The sequence below is a fragment of the Camelina sativa genome, chromosome 14, assembly GCF_030686135.1.
Source record: "Camelina sativa cultivar CO46 ecotype springtype chromosome 14, ASM3068613v1".
In the NCBI taxonomy this organism is placed as follows: Eukaryota; Viridiplantae; Streptophyta; class Magnoliopsida; order Brassicales; family Brassicaceae; genus Camelina; species Camelina sativa.
The window spans coordinates 31,856,105-31,873,238 of NC_141893.1; the positions used below are offsets into that span (position 1 = coordinate 31,856,105).

General features: G+C 37.6%; 1 protein-coding gene and 2 long non-coding RNA genes across 3 annotated transcripts; all 3 read left to right on the forward strand.

Moving 5' to 3' along the window:
- The first annotated feature begins 211 nt into the window (after positions 1-211).
- LOC147928889 (uncharacterized) lies at positions 212-1,220 on the forward strand. Its single transcript, XR_015579417.1, has 3 exons — positions 212-325; positions 804-1,073; positions 1,163-1,220. It is a non-coding gene; the product is annotated as an uncharacterized LOC147928889 (long non-coding RNA).
- Positions 1,221-2,251: 1,031 nt separating this feature from the next.
- On the forward strand, positions 2,252-3,017 carry LOC104780537 (uncharacterized). The gene is made up of 2 exons (XR_766772.3): positions 2,252-2,500; positions 2,700-3,017. It is a non-coding gene; the product is annotated as an uncharacterized LOC104780537 (long non-coding RNA).
- A 2,364-nt stretch (positions 3,018-5,381) lies between these two features.
- LOC104779333 (F-box protein DOR-like) lies at positions 5,382-7,030 on the forward strand. The gene is made up of 2 exons (XM_087483194.1): positions 5,382-6,353; positions 6,436-7,030. Exons 1-2 carry the CDS (start codon positions 5,681-5,683, stop codon positions 6,447-6,449), a joined length of 687 nt encoding a protein of 228 aa, XP_087339320.1. The 5' UTR covers positions 5,382-5,680; the 3' UTR covers positions 6,450-7,030.
- Positions 7,031-17,134: the final 10,104 nt, after the last annotated feature.

Below are 17,134 nucleotides of genomic sequence, written 5' to 3' on the forward strand. Positions count from 1 at the left end.
TTAAAATAAAAACAAGTTTTTTTTTCCCTTTCTTTCTCTTCTTCCTCTTCTCTCTTTCGCGATACTCTCAACCCAAAACGAAGAGATTTTTTTTTAAAAAAAAATCGGAACATGGTAATCGGAGGTTTTGATAAACCAATCACTAATTGGAGATTTTGATTAATCAATCGGAAATCAAAGATTTTGATTAACCAATCGGAACGATATATCAGAGCTTTAGATTAAGCGACGAGTCTGAATGTGAAAGCGGTGAGTCTTCTCCACCAAATCAAAGCGTTACCTTCGCCAACTGGCAGATTTTGATTAACCAATCTCGATTATAAAGGTAATTTCCTTTCTCTGATTCTATGGATTCTTGTTTAGTAAGGGTATAGAAATTAGGGTTCTTTAAAGTCTGTTTCTATCTGTGTTTATAGGCATGATTGTAATTAGGGTAATCTGTTTGTAAAATGTGATCAAAGTCTCTGCCTTATTCTCTTACCTCTCTCTGTTTTCTGTTTTATTGCTCTGCTTCTCGTGAATTATGCTTTTTATGCCACCAAACAGATGCTTAATCTTTAGAAATAGATGTTTTAATTGAGCTGCAACTTGGTTTTAGTTGTGCTGGTAAGGCTGTGAAGTATGTCGCATTGTAGTTGATATAGATTGTAATGGTGGCTTTTAAAAAGTGAACTAGGATATAACTTATCTGTTTTTGTTTCAGTTTTGGTTATGATCATCGTCTTGTAATCATTTCTAAGTCTATAAATGTCGAGAAAGCAAGTATCTTTGGTGTTTAATTTGTTGTTTTTGTTGCTTTGCAGATCACTTGTTACTGAGTTTTACTAAAAACAAAAGATGAATCAAAGCATCCATCGGTGTTTCAGGAGCTTTATCGATTCAGCTAGAGGCTTCTGCAATAACAGAGCTAGCTGTAGATTCTTCCATAGTGATGGAGGAGCCGATTTGGTTGGCTCTCCAAGCAGAATCGAGCTTCTTAGGTCTAATTTGATTCCTCCTAGACTTTCTCATCACTTCATGACTCGCTCTGCCGACAGTAGGTTCAGGGAGGAAGATGTGTCCAATTACTTCAGGTAATTTGCCAACAAAACACATTCAACTTCTCTTTAGTCTGAATGTATGTTCTTGTGTGTGACATAAGATGTTGTTTGGTGAGGTGTAGTACTTTTGGACCAGTTCAAGATGTGAGGATACCATATCAGCAAAAGAGGATGTTTGGATTTGTGACATTTGTGTATCCTGAGACTGTTAAGTCCAAAGGAAACTGATCACTTTGTGTGTGATTCAAGAGTTCTTGTTAAGCCTAACAAGGAGAAAGGCAAAGTCCCTGAAAAATGCAGGTAGTACTAACTCTCATGGAAAGTCCCTGACTATTCCATGAATCATGGTGTTTACGTCCCTTTTTATCCCTTTGTGTAGAACTAACCAAACAACGGAACGAGAATTGTTCTGAGTTCTTGTGATGGGTGTATAATTTATTTATCTCAACTCATTAAAAATGTGATCACTGATCAGTTTCTCTTAACCTCTCTTTTATATTGTTTCTTGTGAGTTTTTGTGAGTTCTTGTGATGGGTGTATAATTTTTTTCAAAATTAAGAATCCCATTAAGAGTTTCACCATTGGAGGAGCAAAATTTTAATTACTCTTTCGCAAGTTCTTATTTTCAAAAAGTACAAAATATATTCTTAAAAAAAATAAAAACCTCAAAATAACATCTTCACCGTTGGAGAAGCTCTTACATTTATAATTGCCACTAAGCTTAATAATTCTCCTACAGTGACGAATGAAAACGAAATACGCTCAACATTAGGTTGTAAATGCTTAATTAGTCTTAAATTTTCCTAGATCTAAGTAATTGTGAATTAGTCTTAATTGTGATCAAGTAATTGTGAATTAGACACAACTTGATAACTTTTTCTCTACAACAGTCCACGTATCTTTTGGCTTAAGACTCTCAACTCTTTTATCATCCACAACTTTAGGAGGCTCCCAACCAAGCTCAATCGAATTCCAACAATCTTCATCAAGATTACTAATAAACGCTTGCATACGAATTAGTCCCGGGCAATCGGTAGAATCCGATTAAACCGAACCAGACAAACCGAATGTTTCGGTTATCGGTGCCCGATTTGTAAAGAAAGAGAAACCGATCGGCAAAATTAATTTGAGAATTCGGTTAACGGTTCAGTTCGGATCGGCAAAGCATAACCGATCGGTTTTACATAAACCGAAATATATATAGGATTAAATTTTCATTAACCCTAGTCTCCTTCATTTTTTCTTCCTGCGGCTGCTTCTTTACCGAGCAAAGAGTTCTCTGTACGAAAAAATGGTGAAAGCTAAGCCGTTGAATCCTAGAAGACTCAATCACTAATCATCATCATTACGTATCTCATCCATCATCATCTTCTACAACTCGTCTCTTGTTGTCAATCACATCTAGAAGAAGAATCCCTTTTGTCTGACTTCGTTAAACTCTAATGGCTAATTTCCTACTGGTAAGTCAAAACCTGACCCTAACTTTGTTCAAGTCGATTGCTTTGTTGTTCTTCTTCTGATTTTTATCTCTTTTCTTTATTCTTCTGGATTTTTGCGGATGTATTAGTTCAAATCTTAATCCTAATTAGGTTCGTTTTGTTTTGTTTATTTCTGCATCTGTTTACCTTGATCTAATGATAAAATTGCTGAGTTTTGTAGATGGCTTCTGACGATAACAATGAGACAGAGGGTGAAGAACTTGAAAGCACAGACTTACGGCAGTTCACACGGCGGAACCAGCTAGAAACGATCGCTGGTTGCTTAACAAAAGAACCCTAGATTTAGATGGATTTGGGCTTTGTTAGTGTAATTTGGTTTGGGCTTGGGATTTTATTAGGTTTGGCCTTTTAATTTTGTCAATTGGGCTCTTGTAATTGTGTTTTTGCCATGTAAATATTTTTTGGTATAAGAAGTAAACCGAACAAAAAATCGAATAAACCGAATAAGAAAAAATTCGGTTCTTCTTCGGAACATAAATTTTTGTCGATAACCGACCTGAACAAACCGACTGCCGAACCGACCCGTTTATTTTGGGTCTATTCGGTGGGATTTTTTAGAAACCGAATTTTTGCAAAACCGAATAACCCGACCCGAATAACCCGTTTAAACCGAACGACCAAGACTAATACGAACCTTCCAATATCCGTAATTCGATGAATCAAGCAACTGTGGTCTTGTTTTAGAAGTGCCTTCTCTGTATGAATTCATCACAACTGATTCAAAGCTTTGCATTATTTCCTGAACTACCCTCACCCTTGATCTACCCGAAACTAGACTAAATCTCTATCGAGAACCCGCTGTGATACCACTTGTAAATGCGGATGAGGTGCAAATAATAAAGTGTAGAAAGTAAATAAAACAAGATCTTTGTTAACAAGGTTCGGTTTTTCCTACTCCTCGGGACCATGTCCAGATTTCGATTCCACTAGAACAAGAAAGCAAATACAACATATTCACAAACGTATAAATCAAGCACAACCCTCTTAATTCACCGTTCTATTCTATAACATGAAATCTTAAGGATAAATCTCTACCCTAACTAAACTCACACCGAGCCTAGATTCAAACTAAGATAACCGAACCTTGGGCTAAACTCTCCCTGAGCCTAGACTTCAGATCTTCAACTCTCTTGAACAACCTTCACACACACGTCAAGCCGACAAACAAAGAAGCTTGATCACACAAGCACCAAAACGCGAAAGTAAGCCGCACACAATGAGAAAGCTCTCTAGGATTATTATCTTTATCTCTCAACTCTCTTGCCTCTTTAGGACGTGCCCAACACCTCATTATATACCCATCAAGACTTCCTAATCACCATTGGAGAAGATTTCCAAATTTCATAAGAAAATACATTTTTCTTTTTTGCTATTTTCCTTTTCCTTGTAAAACTCCAATTTAATTAACCAAAAAAATAGTAGTTTTCTTCTTCAATTCATCTTCAAACTGTCCTTCAATATTGCCTTCTCAAACCTTCTAGAAACTTCTCGAACAAATAAAACAACAAAAATCCTATATCACTTCTTGTATCACACAAACACTATTTCAGACAAACCAATACATCTTCATAAGTAACAACGTGGAATGAAAACATGAACAAGAGCTCGTCTTGTTGCGAATTTGGATTGGTGATAGAGATTGGAGATAGAGATGCAAAGCTTTGGCTAGATCGTCTTTTCGACGAGATCTCGTTTGTATGTGATGTCCCCAACGCAATTAATGGTTTCACTAATGATTCATCTCTGATTCCTTAATTTCAGGTTGTGATTCACCACCGCTTCAAATTCGATTGGGTTTGCCGAATTCATATTCTCCGACTCTCTCTCACTGGAGGAATACAGAGTCTTCGGTTCTCCCAAATTCAACACTTTGTTGTTTTTTTTATCCCTTAACTTTATTATTAATAATATACAAGTTTGTGCTAATTTTGTCACATTTAAGAGTGTGTTCTAAGTTTGGAAAAACAACTTAAAGTTTTTGAGAATCTCCCTAAACTCAATAATTTTTTTAATGTTTTTAACTTTTTATTAGTTTACTTATGAAGAAAAACACTATATAAATATAAATGTAAAGTTTTTATAATTTATATTCCTAATTTCTAAATTATGTGTAATTTTCTATTTAAATACAATATTAGAAAAAGAATACGCATATATTAATCTTTTTTTTATCAACATATTAATCTTACCTATTCCGAACTGAAAAAGAAGAAAGTATGAGAAAATTTTGATTTAAAAAAATAAGAAAAATTTACCTTCTCATTTAAAATTTTTTCCCAATTAAACAAATTGAAAGCAATGTTTTTGAATAAATTATTTAAATATGAGACGATCTATGTTTATACAAGTGAGTATTTAAAAAATTTAGAATTAATAATTAACTGTATATTTTCCTTAATCGCTTTTCCTATTTTTTTTATAGAATTAATAACTTTAAAAATAAGTAAATAATATTATAATCTGGAATTTTATGAACTATATATATATATATGTAATCTCCTTATAATTATTTTTAAAAGCTTTATATTTTTTTTTATAAATTCTGTAATTTTTGATAATTATCTTTTTACATTATTAATAATTTTTTTAAACAAAATATTTTATTTTTATTGTAATCAAATTCTTCCTATTAAATTTAACTTTTACAAATGTTAAAATCTTACATTGATAACTTGACACATGTCAAAATCTTATTAATAGTTAATTTTCAAAACCCAACTTTATATAATAAGAGATATTCCTAATTTCTAAATTATGTGTAATTTCCTATTTATTTAGATAAGTAATAGTACTTTTTTTTTCTTTTTTTTTTTGGTGGGACAAAAAGATAAATTCCATATTTTATGGGGAAAGTTAAATACAGTAGTTTCGGATATCCAAGGGGTTTGAGATAGGAAGTGCCGTCCACGATCTTCGTCTCTGTGTTTGTCCTCTCTCTCTCTCTCTCTCTCTCTCTCACAAAATCGAATTGGTCCTCCTCTATTACAACCTCTGTTTTCATACAAGACAGAGAGTCGTTTTTTACTTTTGTCCGGGCAAAGTCTGCAGCATCAGAATCCCGGTTTTGATCTAAATATATATATATATATATATATACTTGGTCGTCCCTGTTTGTTTCTGGGTCTCTGACTGAAAGCTGCCATGAAGTATTTCGGTCGCCTGACTATTTCACGATGCAATTCAAAATCATCTTCTTCGGTGTTGGTGTCGGATCCGATCCCATCTGATGTCCTAATGGACATCATCTCGAGATTGCCGGCGAAATCTGTAGGCAAGTGCCGTTGCGTTTGCAAGTTTTGGGCTCTGATACTTGGGCGTCCCGAGTTCGAAGAGTTGTTCCTGAGCAAGTCTTTGTCTCGTCCTCGTCAGTTTCTGTTCGCCGCCGTCATAGATGACCCTGGAGCAGTTCCTTTCTTCACTTCACAACCTCCTCATCAGATTCAAAATCCGCCTCTTGTATGGGTGACTCCTCACCACACGTATTTGCCTGCTGGTGGGTTATCTAAGATTTCTCAACCTGTTCGTGGATGGGTCTGTATTGAAGATGGGACAGGGATGTTTGTGGTTTGTAATCCAATCACAGGGGAATATGTAATCTTACCTACCTTGAAAGAGAAGATGATGATCTGGGTGAAAATGTCGTTGGGGTATGATCCGGTTGACAAACAGTTCAAGGTGTTGTGCTCGACTTGGTCACCATTCAATTCACTAAGTATTCCTGCGGAGCATTATGTTCTAACGTTAGGAGAACAAATGGTTTGGCGAACCATTGAATGCTGCAGACCTATTCGTCATCTTGTACAAGGCGGTGATGGTATTTGCATCAATGGTCTTTTGTATTATATGGCTGAGTCCAATAACTATCAAGATATTTTCATAGTTTGTTTTGACACTAGGTTTGAAAAGTTGAGCTTCATCAACAAACCTGACGGCATGTGGCCAGTAGGTATTGAATCACGACTCGTTAACCACAAGGGCCAACTGGGTATTATGCAGTGTTCAAACCCCAATAGAGTTGATGGATACGCTACAAGTTTTTGTTTGTGGCTTCTTCAAGGAGGAGGAGCAATCCAATGGACCAAGCATATCTCCCAGTTGCCTTTCTTGTGGTGGCACCTTGTTGGACAGACTGATTTGTGCATAGTTGGAATCAAGGCAGGTACATGTGAACTTGTCTTGTCACCGCGGCTTCTATCAGGCCGGCCTATCTATCTTTTCTACTTGGATCTCGAGCGAAGCATTGTTACAAGCGTTGGAATCCAAGGTTTTGAAGGGGTTAACTCTAATATATTACTAGCTTACTGCTTCGTAGACTATGTAGAAAATCTCAAGCTTATATAAAGGGGTTTTTGCTTTGCTTTGCTTTGGCTTTAGACTTTGTAAAACTATTTTTTCTTGCTTCTAGTTTTTTATTTTATTTTTTCTCTTATTTGTTTTACATGTATAACAACAATCAAACCATATGTGTATATAAAAGTGTCTTACATACTATAAGAAGAAGTGGCCAATACCTATCAGGCCAAAGTAAAAGATAAAAGAGCTACAAAGGATACACATCAAAAACGCTTTAAAAGGTTTGGATTTTTTTTCTTTTCTTTTCCTGATGGTTTTGAGATCACAAAAGAGTGGAGGGGGCCATGCCGTAAGAGTTCTTCTCTGGTTACCTCTTTTGAATCTCTGGTGAGACGTAGTTTTATAGTTTCCAAAGTCAGTTGTACATGATGATCCCTGAAAGAAGACATGGTATACATAGAAATCATGTTACTGACTTGATTATAATACACTGGGATTGTACACATGTATTTTAGTTTATCATGTCCTGTCCTGTGGTTGGTCATGAAACTGAATGCATGGATCCTTTCAGATTAAAAATAATAATAATAATAATTGTTCATACCATTGTGAAGGTGACATCCTTACTTGCAAGATTAAATCGCCTCAAAAGAATCTGCGCCGTCTGTTTCTTGTCAGCAAAGAAAGTGAAATGAGAAAAAATTGGAGTAGCCTTGATCCTTATTACCACGACGAAGGTGTCCAGATTGAGAAAGAGAGTGCTCCGGATCGATTCAAGTTTCGGATGATTGGTCACCCTTGCTTCCGAAACATCACTGTTGACCAAGCAACAGAGTACTTGTCTGACAAGCAGTTTGGTAATAATGTTGTTCATCCGAGCTCTCGAGGAGTCGGTTATTTTACTTTGACATTAAAGATTTACGATAATGTGTATCTGCACAGGGAGATAGTTGAAGGCGGGAAAGGGAACAAGGACGACGTTGGTATTGGGAAGCTACTGAGAATTGGAGATGAAACGTGCGAGTGTCTAGATTGGCTGATGGATTGGTATGTTGGTCCTTTGGTAGATCGTCTTGTGACCATGCTCAACCATCGCAAGTTCCGAACCAGGACTCAACCGGAAGTAGATGATCTCCTCCGGATTGAGAAGGCCGAGAATCCAAGGATGGTAGTCTATGCTTTTGGGATTTTGCACGAACATCCGGGTGCCATCATACTGACTTACATACGAAGCATCAATCTACACCATGAGTATATAGGTTTATGCCCAAAGGGGTTCAAGTTTAGAAAAAAGGATGTTTCAGGATCTTGGAAGAATGAACTTGTCTATTATAGTTCTCATGGTTGAGATTGTTCTTAAATGTTACTTGCAGTGAATCCTTTTTTCTTTTCTAGTTCCCTCTTTCCTCGTAGAGATTTTCCCAGTTTCAGGACCATCTGAAGAAAGTCAGAACATGGGAAGGTCAACATCACTTGATATGGCTGAAACAATGATGATTTTGACGTTTTGGTTTGTTTATTTGATATTACCCTTCCCCTTTGAAATAGAGGGTATCGGTGAGATGAAAAGCATGACTGGCTTGCTTTGGGAAACCTCATTGCTTGACGTGGATATGTACTGATAACTCTTTGGGAAACCTCATTGCTTCCTTTTAAACACAGTGATTTACCACTGATCAAAACTCTGAAGAATTGGTGAGAATTTGCTCTGTTTCTTCAGCGACACGGTTCTGTCATTTACCAAGAATGTATCAGAACTGGACTTTGGTTGCAAAGAGGTTTTTTGGTCAGCAAATAACTGTTAATAACGAAAGTTTATTAAAAGAAAAACAATGTGAAATTGATGTCAAACAAATAACTAAATAACTGTTAACTGTTGTAAACTAGAGAATCGAATGAAGGAATTCTCTTGTTCTTATTATTGATAATCGAATGAGGTTACATATATATAGTAAAGTACAAGGGATAAAGTCCATAACCGACTAGGAAATAGAATAAGCCGATGGGCCTATGGCCGATGGGCCGTAAGGCACTAAACGTACATGGGCCATACATGGCCGGTTATGGAGTCCACCACCCAGTGCTTTACAACACTCCCCCTTGGATGACATAACCGTGCCAATGCAAAGAGAGGATCTCTGTAATACGCTTGGGGATGCTGTCTCATTAAAACCTTACCAGGAAAACCCATTGGGACAAAACCATGGTGAAGGAAAAAGAGTACAGCACGCATTACTCCCCCTATTCCAAGCATCACTCTAAGTCCTTAAGCCTCCGCATTCCAATCTGGTGCATGAGCTTCTTGAATGTTGTTGTCGGTAATGCCTTAGTGAAGAGATCGGCTGAGTTGTCGCATGACTGCACCTGTACCACACAAACTTCTCCGGCCTTTTGTAGTTCGTGTGTGAAGAAGAACTTTGGTAGGATGTGCTTCGTCCGATCTCCCTTGATGTAACCTTCCTTGAGCTGTGCGATACAGGCCGTATTGTCTTCATAGATTACGGTCGGTTCCTTGTCCTCGATCATACCGCAATTTGCTCTAATGTGTTGAGTCATCGATCTCAACCATACACTCTCTCGTCTGGCTTCATGAATTGCTAGGATTTCCGCATGGTTAGACGAAGTGGCCACAATGCTTTGCTTCATAGAACGCCACGAGATCGCCGTACCACCGTGTGTAAAAACGTAACCTGTTTGAGACTTACCATTGTGTGGATCGGATAGATAACCTGCATCAGCAAAACCAACTAAACCATCTTTGTTATAGTTAGTATAAAATAAACCAAAATCTATCGTCCCTTGTAGGTAACGCAACACATGTTTAATACCGTTCCAGTGCCTTATAGTCGGACAAGAACTAAATCTCGCTAGGAGGTTCACGGCAAAACATATGTCCGGTCTAGTGTGGCTAGCCAAGAACATTAACGCTCCTATAGCACTGAGGTATGGCATTTCAGGTCCGAGAACTTCTTCATCGGCCTTCTTTGGACCAAATGGATCTTTATCCAAGTCTAAGCTTCTAACAACCATTAGGCTGGTCAATGGGTGAGCTTGGTCCATTTTAAACCTCTTGAGTACCTTTTCTGTATATGCCTTTTGATGCACAAGGACTCCATTATTTGTGTACTCAAGCTGTATTCCCAAACAGAATTTTGTCTTGCCTAGGTCTTTCATCTCGAATTCTTTCTTTAGATATTCGAAAGTTTGGGAGATTTCCCTAGAGGTCCCAAGGATGTTCAAATCATCCACATAAACTGATATAATTACAAACCATTTGTTTGCAAACTTCTTTATAAATATACATGGACTGATTGGGTCATTCTTATAGCCTTCTTTAGCTAAATATTCACTTAACCGGTTATACCACATTCGACCACTCTGTTTCAGTCCATAAAGGGATTCGTTCAGCCTAATGCAGTACTGTTCTCGAGAACCATTCTTATCTTTGAGCTCAAACCCCTCTGGTAATCTCATATATATTTCGTTATCCAGTGGACCATATAAGTATGTGGTTACAACATCCATTAACCGCAAATCCAGTTTTTCTCTAATAGCCAAACTTATTAAGTACTGAAATGTTGTTGCATCCATCACAGGGGAGTATGTCTCCTCATAATCTATGCCTGGTCTTTGAGAGAATCCTTGTGCTACAAGCCGTGCTTTGTATCTCACGATTTCATTCTTCTCATTTCTCTTTCTTACAAAGACCCACTTATGTCCAACTGGTTTAATTTCAGGTGTTGTCCTTAAGATCGGACCAAACACACTTCTCTTCTTCAAAGAGTTTAACTCCACGTCAATGGCTTCTTTCCACTTTAGCCAATCTTTACTTTGAGTGCACTCTAATATAGACGTGGGTTCATGATCCTCGTTTATCTCAAGTGCTACCTTGTATGCAAATATTTCATCGATGTCGACATTTTTACGGTTCCATTTAATTCCAGACATGATATAATTTATTGAGATCTCATTATTATCAATACCTTCAGGTCCTTGAGGTTCAGCGTCTCGAACCTCACTTGGTACCTTAGGACTTGCCGCGGCCATGTCTGTATTTTCTTTAATTCCCTTAACCTCGGTCTGTTTTGCACCTTTAGACTTCTGAGGGTTCTTATCTTTGGAACCTAATGGTCTACCTCGTTTTAAATGTGCTTTAGACTCTATAGCAACTTGATTATTGTGTTCCTTCTGAACATCAATACGTACTGGTGCATTACAAGCTGGTATGTACGATTTTGTTACTCTCTTTGGGTCAGCAAAGGAATCTGGCAATTGTATAGCTAGCTTTTGCAAATGTATAATTTTCTGGACCTCTGCATCACAGGCTAGAGTCCGAGGATCTTGCCAATTTAAGGATGTTTGATTCCATGTTATTTCTTTAACCCAACTTGCTAGTCTCTCCATCCAACATAGGGAATTCGGATTCTGTAAATTGACAGTCCGCGTATCTGGCCTTAAATAAATCTCCTGTGGTTGGCTCAAGATACTTTATAATGGTGGGAGACTCATATCCAACATATATTCCCATCCTCCTTTGAGGTCCCATCTTAGTTCTCTGTGGTGGAGCAATCGGTACATAAACGGCACACCCGAATGTTTTGAGATGGGATATGTCTGGCTCATGACCCGTTAATAATTGGGATGGTGAATATTTGTGTTCACTAGATGGCCTGATGCGTATAAGTTCTGCTGCATGTAAAACTGCGTGTCCCCAAGCCGACACAGGAAGCTTCGATCTCATTAGCAATGGTCGAGCAATTAATTGTATTCGTTTAATGAAGGATTCAGCTAATCCGTTTTGTGTATGGACATGTGCCACAGGATGTTCCACACTCACCCCCATGGACATACAGTAATCATTAAACGCTTGGGATGTAAATTCACCATCATTGTCTAGACGTATAGTCTTAAGTGGAAAATCTGGAAAATGTGCTCTTAGTCTTATAATTTGAGCTAACATCCTAGCAAATGCTAGGTTCCTTGTGAATAACAAGCAAACGTGTGACCATCTGGTTGATGCATCGATCATAACCATAAAATATCTAAACTTCCCACAAGGTGGGTATATTGGTCCACATATATCACCTTGTATCCTTTCCAGAAAGTTTAAAGTCTCTTTATGGACTTTGGCTGGTGATGGCCGTACAATAAGTTTCCCTTGTGCACATGCTACACACGTGAGATTTTTAGGGATAACTTTTCTTTCCTTAAGGGTGTGCCCATTTGAACTGTTAATTAGTTTACGCATCATGTTCGTTCCCGGATGGCCAAGTCGGTCATGCCATAGAGTGAACTGTTCTTTGAACATTTTGTGCTTTGCCAAGTTAGCTTCTATCATGTTAATCTTAGCATGGTATAAACCAGTGGCTAGTGCAGGTATAGTCTCTAGGACCTTCTTATGTCCATTTACAATTTCGGTAATGTATAGAAATTCTTTGCTATCTTCATCCTTTGTTTCAATATGATAACCATTCAACCGAATGTCTTTAAAGCTCAATAAGCTTCTCTTAGAGCTGGGTGAGTACAAGGCATCACTTAGTTCAATATGTGTGCCATTAGGTAATAATATATGAGCTTGGCCGTAGCCTTCTATCAAGCTTGCTATACCCGCAATTGTACTAACATTGGCATTTTTCACAATAATTTTGTTTTAAACTTTAATAAAACAAGCAAATAAATATTGAAATAAAATCATTGAATTTAAACCAAAATAATTATCCAATACATTACCATAAAATCATAAAATTAAACCAAAATAAAACCGAAATTTAGTCATCATCTTTAAGGCAATCAGAAGTCTCATATTCTAGTAAATCATCATTCTCATGGTCGAAGTCATCTTCACAATCGAGATGCACATAGTTGGCTTACGGGTTCTTCTTCAAGACTTCTTGATATGCATCAATAAGATGCCTAGGTGTTCTGCAATTCTTGGCCCAATGGTTGGACATACCACATCGGTGACAAACGGATTTAGTCTTGTTTTGTGGTTTAAAGGACCCACAACCCCTACCACCACGTCCGCGGCCTCCACAGCCATTACCGTTAAAGCGGCTGGCCTGGAACTGTCCACGACCACCACGTCCTCTACCACCACGTCCACAACCATAGTGTCTTTCTCTGTGGACATAGTTGGTCTCTTTGGGTTCCTTAGGCTCATTCGGATTTTGCTTTACCACATCCACCTTGTGTGCTTCTGGTAATGGGGCTATACCAGGAGGTCTCATAGCACTGTTCATCAACAACAATTCATTGTTCTGCTCAGCTACCAGTAGACACGAGATTAGGTCCCCATAGGTTTCAAAACCCTTTTCTCGGTCTTGTTGTTGAAGCAATATGTTGTTAGGGCTAAAAGTAGACAATGTCTTTTCTAGTAGCTCTTTCTCGGTGACCTTAGTACCACACAACCTAAGGAGTGAGACAATCCTAAAAAGCTCTGAGTTATACTCATCCACAGATTTGTAATCTTGGATCCTTAGGTTTTCCCAATCGAATTGAGCCTTTGGTAGGAGCACCGTCTTTTGGTGTCCGTATCTGCGTTTAAGCTTTGTCCAAAGGTCAAAAGGATCTTCTATGATGAGGTACTGGTTCTTAAGACTCTCAGCAAGGTGATGGCGCATATGCATAATGGCCTTGTACTTTTGTTTGTCAGATGGTTCAAAACCTTCCTCAATGCACTCAAATAAGTCCTTTGACTTTAGCATGATCTTAGTGTCCAATGCCCATTGCAGGTAGTTGTCTACGGAAGCATTCAAAGCAGCATAGTCCAGGTTGTTCAACCTTGCCATCTGCATAAAACAGAAATAGACAACCGATCGTTAGCATGCGGTGTTTGAGACCGAACCATGCAATCAATTAATAGGTCATGCGGTATTTAAGACCGAACCATGCCTTAGGCCATGCGGTTTTTAAGACCGAAACACGCCTTGCCTTTTCACTTATTATTTTTGGTTTTAGTGTGCATGGAAAACAAACAAATCTAAATAGAAACTAGCATGCAACAATTTCCTTTTCTTAGATGTTTTTAGAAATTTCCTTTTTCTTAGAATTGGATAATGACAAATTTTAGGAAATATATCTTAAACCTTTAAGTTGATAATTATAATTAATTTAGAAATTATCCAAATTTATTTTATGCATAATAATTTCGAATTTTCTTAAACCTTTTTGGGTTTAGGGTTTGAATTTCTCAAACACCTAAATCGATTTAATTCTTAGAATTATTAGATTAAATTTTCTTTTAACTTAGCAAAATTTCCTACTCCCAATAGGAACTAGGTTCGAATTTTAGCAACCCTAAAACAAGTCTACCTAATTCGATTTTAGGGTTCATGCATCAATAAACAATTTATGCAATAACCAATTCTATGATATTCTGTACATGATCCGATTTTATACTTATGATGCCTGCAATAAACAAACAAGCAACAAACAATCCATGACAAACAAATCCGATTTTAGGGTCATAGAAATCATAGCTTTTAACCTTTTGTTAGTATGTGCAGTTGCAGAATTTTAAGGTTCAATAGTTTTAGATTAAAGTTCGATTATATGGTCCTATAAGTTTCGATATTACCTTAACACCAATAGGGGTCTGACCGGTTTTGATCTTGGAGCTAAAGACCTCAGATATCTCTCACGAACCTTGAACTTGGATGGACCACAAACCTCGAACAGAACCACAACAGCTTCCCACGAACGGAATTCTGACCGCTCACGAACAGGGCTTACCCCGGAACCACGAACCTCGAACTTGAATAGGATAGAACTTTGATCCAAGCACAGGCTGCTTGGACTAATCTCGAACAAGGACTAGTCAAGAACAAGGGTTGATCGTGATCTAGTAAGAGAAGTAGGGTTCGGGTAAGGGTAAAGAAGAGAGACGGCGGTTTTAGGGTTTTTAGGGTTTTACTCAGCTGGATCTTTAGAAACGATCGTGCTGATAACGTGTTGTAAACTAGAGAATCGAATGAAGGAATTCTCTTGTTCTTATTATTGATAATCGAATGAGGTTACATATATATAGTAAAGTACAAGGGCTAAAGCCCATAACCGACTAGGAAATAGAATAGCCCGATGGGCTTATGGCCAATGGGCTGTAAGGAACTAAACGTACATGGGCCATACATGGCCGGTTATGGAGTCCACCACCCAGTGCTTTACAACATTAACAACTTTTATTTTCATTTCACAACAAAACTACATATACTAAAGTTAACTGATTCTTTATATATAAAACAAACAAAACTACAATACAAAATTATCATGTACATATTTTTAAGAAACAATTACTCAAATGTTATCCAAAAGTTGGTTTATTACTCATATGTTATTAAACCCAACAAATTACTCAAATGTTTAGCGTCCTGGGTGTAATTACAATTTACCCCTTGGGTTTATTTTTTCCATTTTGAGTAAAAAACAAAAATACACATCGACAAATTAAAATACACATTAGATATGATTTAACACATCACTAAACAGTTTTTCTTTAAATCGACAGTTGTTTTTTCTTGTTTATATCAAAGAGAGGGAAAGTGAATAGTTTTCACTGTTCACAACCCGCGAAATTAAAAAAAAAACTCTCTCTCGTCGTCTCTTGTCGCCAGTGATACTCGCTCTCTGTCCACTCTCTTGCCGTCAATCTCTTGTCGTCAATCTCTCGCCGTCTTTGCTCGCTCTCTCTTTCTCTTTGTCGTCGCACTCTCTCTCTTCGTCGTCACTCTCTCTATCTTCGTCGTCGTGTTCGTCTTTGTTTAAACGTTCCGGTATGTGTCGAGTGTTTAGTTTCGAGTTTTCCGGCTGAATGTGGGTTTTTATCGATGATTTACGGCTGATTCTCGCCGTCGTTAATGACAGCTGATTTGTTAGATCTATTCGATTCGATGGCTGATTTACTTTTAGGGTTTATGGCTGATTTGTTAGATCTATTCGATTCGATGGCTGATTTGTTTTATTTTGCAGCTGAGTTACGGCTGAGTTTTGTATTGGTGACTGAGTTATTTTGTGCTTTGGATCTGAGTTATGTATTTGTGGCTGAGTTATGTTATACTTTGTGTATGAGTTTGTTTTATGTTATGGCTGATTTATTTTATGCTTTACTGCTGAATTATATTATTTATCAGATGTCGATGGTGATTATTTCTGAAGAACAAGCAAGGGATTACCCCCCAAGACTATACGCTGAAGGAAACTCTAATCTAGAGTTAAGAGAAATTAATACCAATTTCAGGATGGGAGAATTCCCTGCGATTAGGGAAGCAATAGGACAAGATGTGTGGGAAAAAACGAAGGATGTACCTATTGGAATTATCTCTAAGCTATTTGATAGCCAATTTGTCTGGTCTGGTAAGCTATTACATTTCCTACTATGTAACCAGTTAAGGGTACATAAGAAGGAGCTTTGGTTTGTCGTCGGCGGTCAACCTATCAGGTTTGGGTTGAATGAATATGCTCATGTGACGGGGTTAAACATAGACCCAATGCCTACTGAATGGTTTGAACTTGAAGAGGAACACAAACAGTTCTTCAGACTTTTGAAAGTGCCTGGTGGAGAAGGTCCATCATTAAATGAACTCAGGAAAGGAATGAAAGTGTGCCGGTCATGGATAAACCCTGATCACCGTAAATGGTTGGGGCTGTTTCTTCTTCAACACATTGGACTTTATGGTTTGCATCATAACTGTAGAATTCCATAAGAAAGTGCCAAAAGAGTTTTTGATGATGAAGCAATGAAGACTTATCCGTGGGGTCGGTCAGTATTTGAAGCCCTTGTTGATAGCATAAAGTTGTTGATGCCTACGGGGAAATCATACACCCTTAGTGGGTTTACACCCGTGTTACAGGCTTGGGTGTATGAGTCCATCAAATGCTTTGGAGACCGGTTTTGAAATGCATCAGCTGAAGATGATGCCATACCGTTGCTTTGATGGCATGGAAACCGTACACGTTCAATGATGGAAATGGTTATTGCTGAAGAGATCAGATCTTGTGTAATCGTACCGTTGCTTTTGAAAGTGCTTGGTGAGGTAAGGTTTTGATTGTGTTATGATAGACTGATAGTTACTGGCTGAGTTATTGTTTTAAATGATGGCTAAGATATGGTTTATCAATGGTTGAGTTATTATTTAGTTTAGTGATTGCTGAGTTATGGTTATTGATTGCTGAGTTATGGTTTAGTGTCATGGTTTATTTATGGCTGAGTTATGGTTCTATTATGGCTGATTTATGTTTTATGATGGCTGATTTATGTTTCTGTTATGGTTTAGTGATGGCTGAGTTAAAACTTACTAATGGGTTTCA

Coding starts and splice junctions, on each gene's coding strand:
- LOC104779333 (XM_087483194.1), top strand. CDS start 5,681: ATGAAGTATTTCGGTCGCCTGACTATTTCACGATGCAATTCAAAATCA.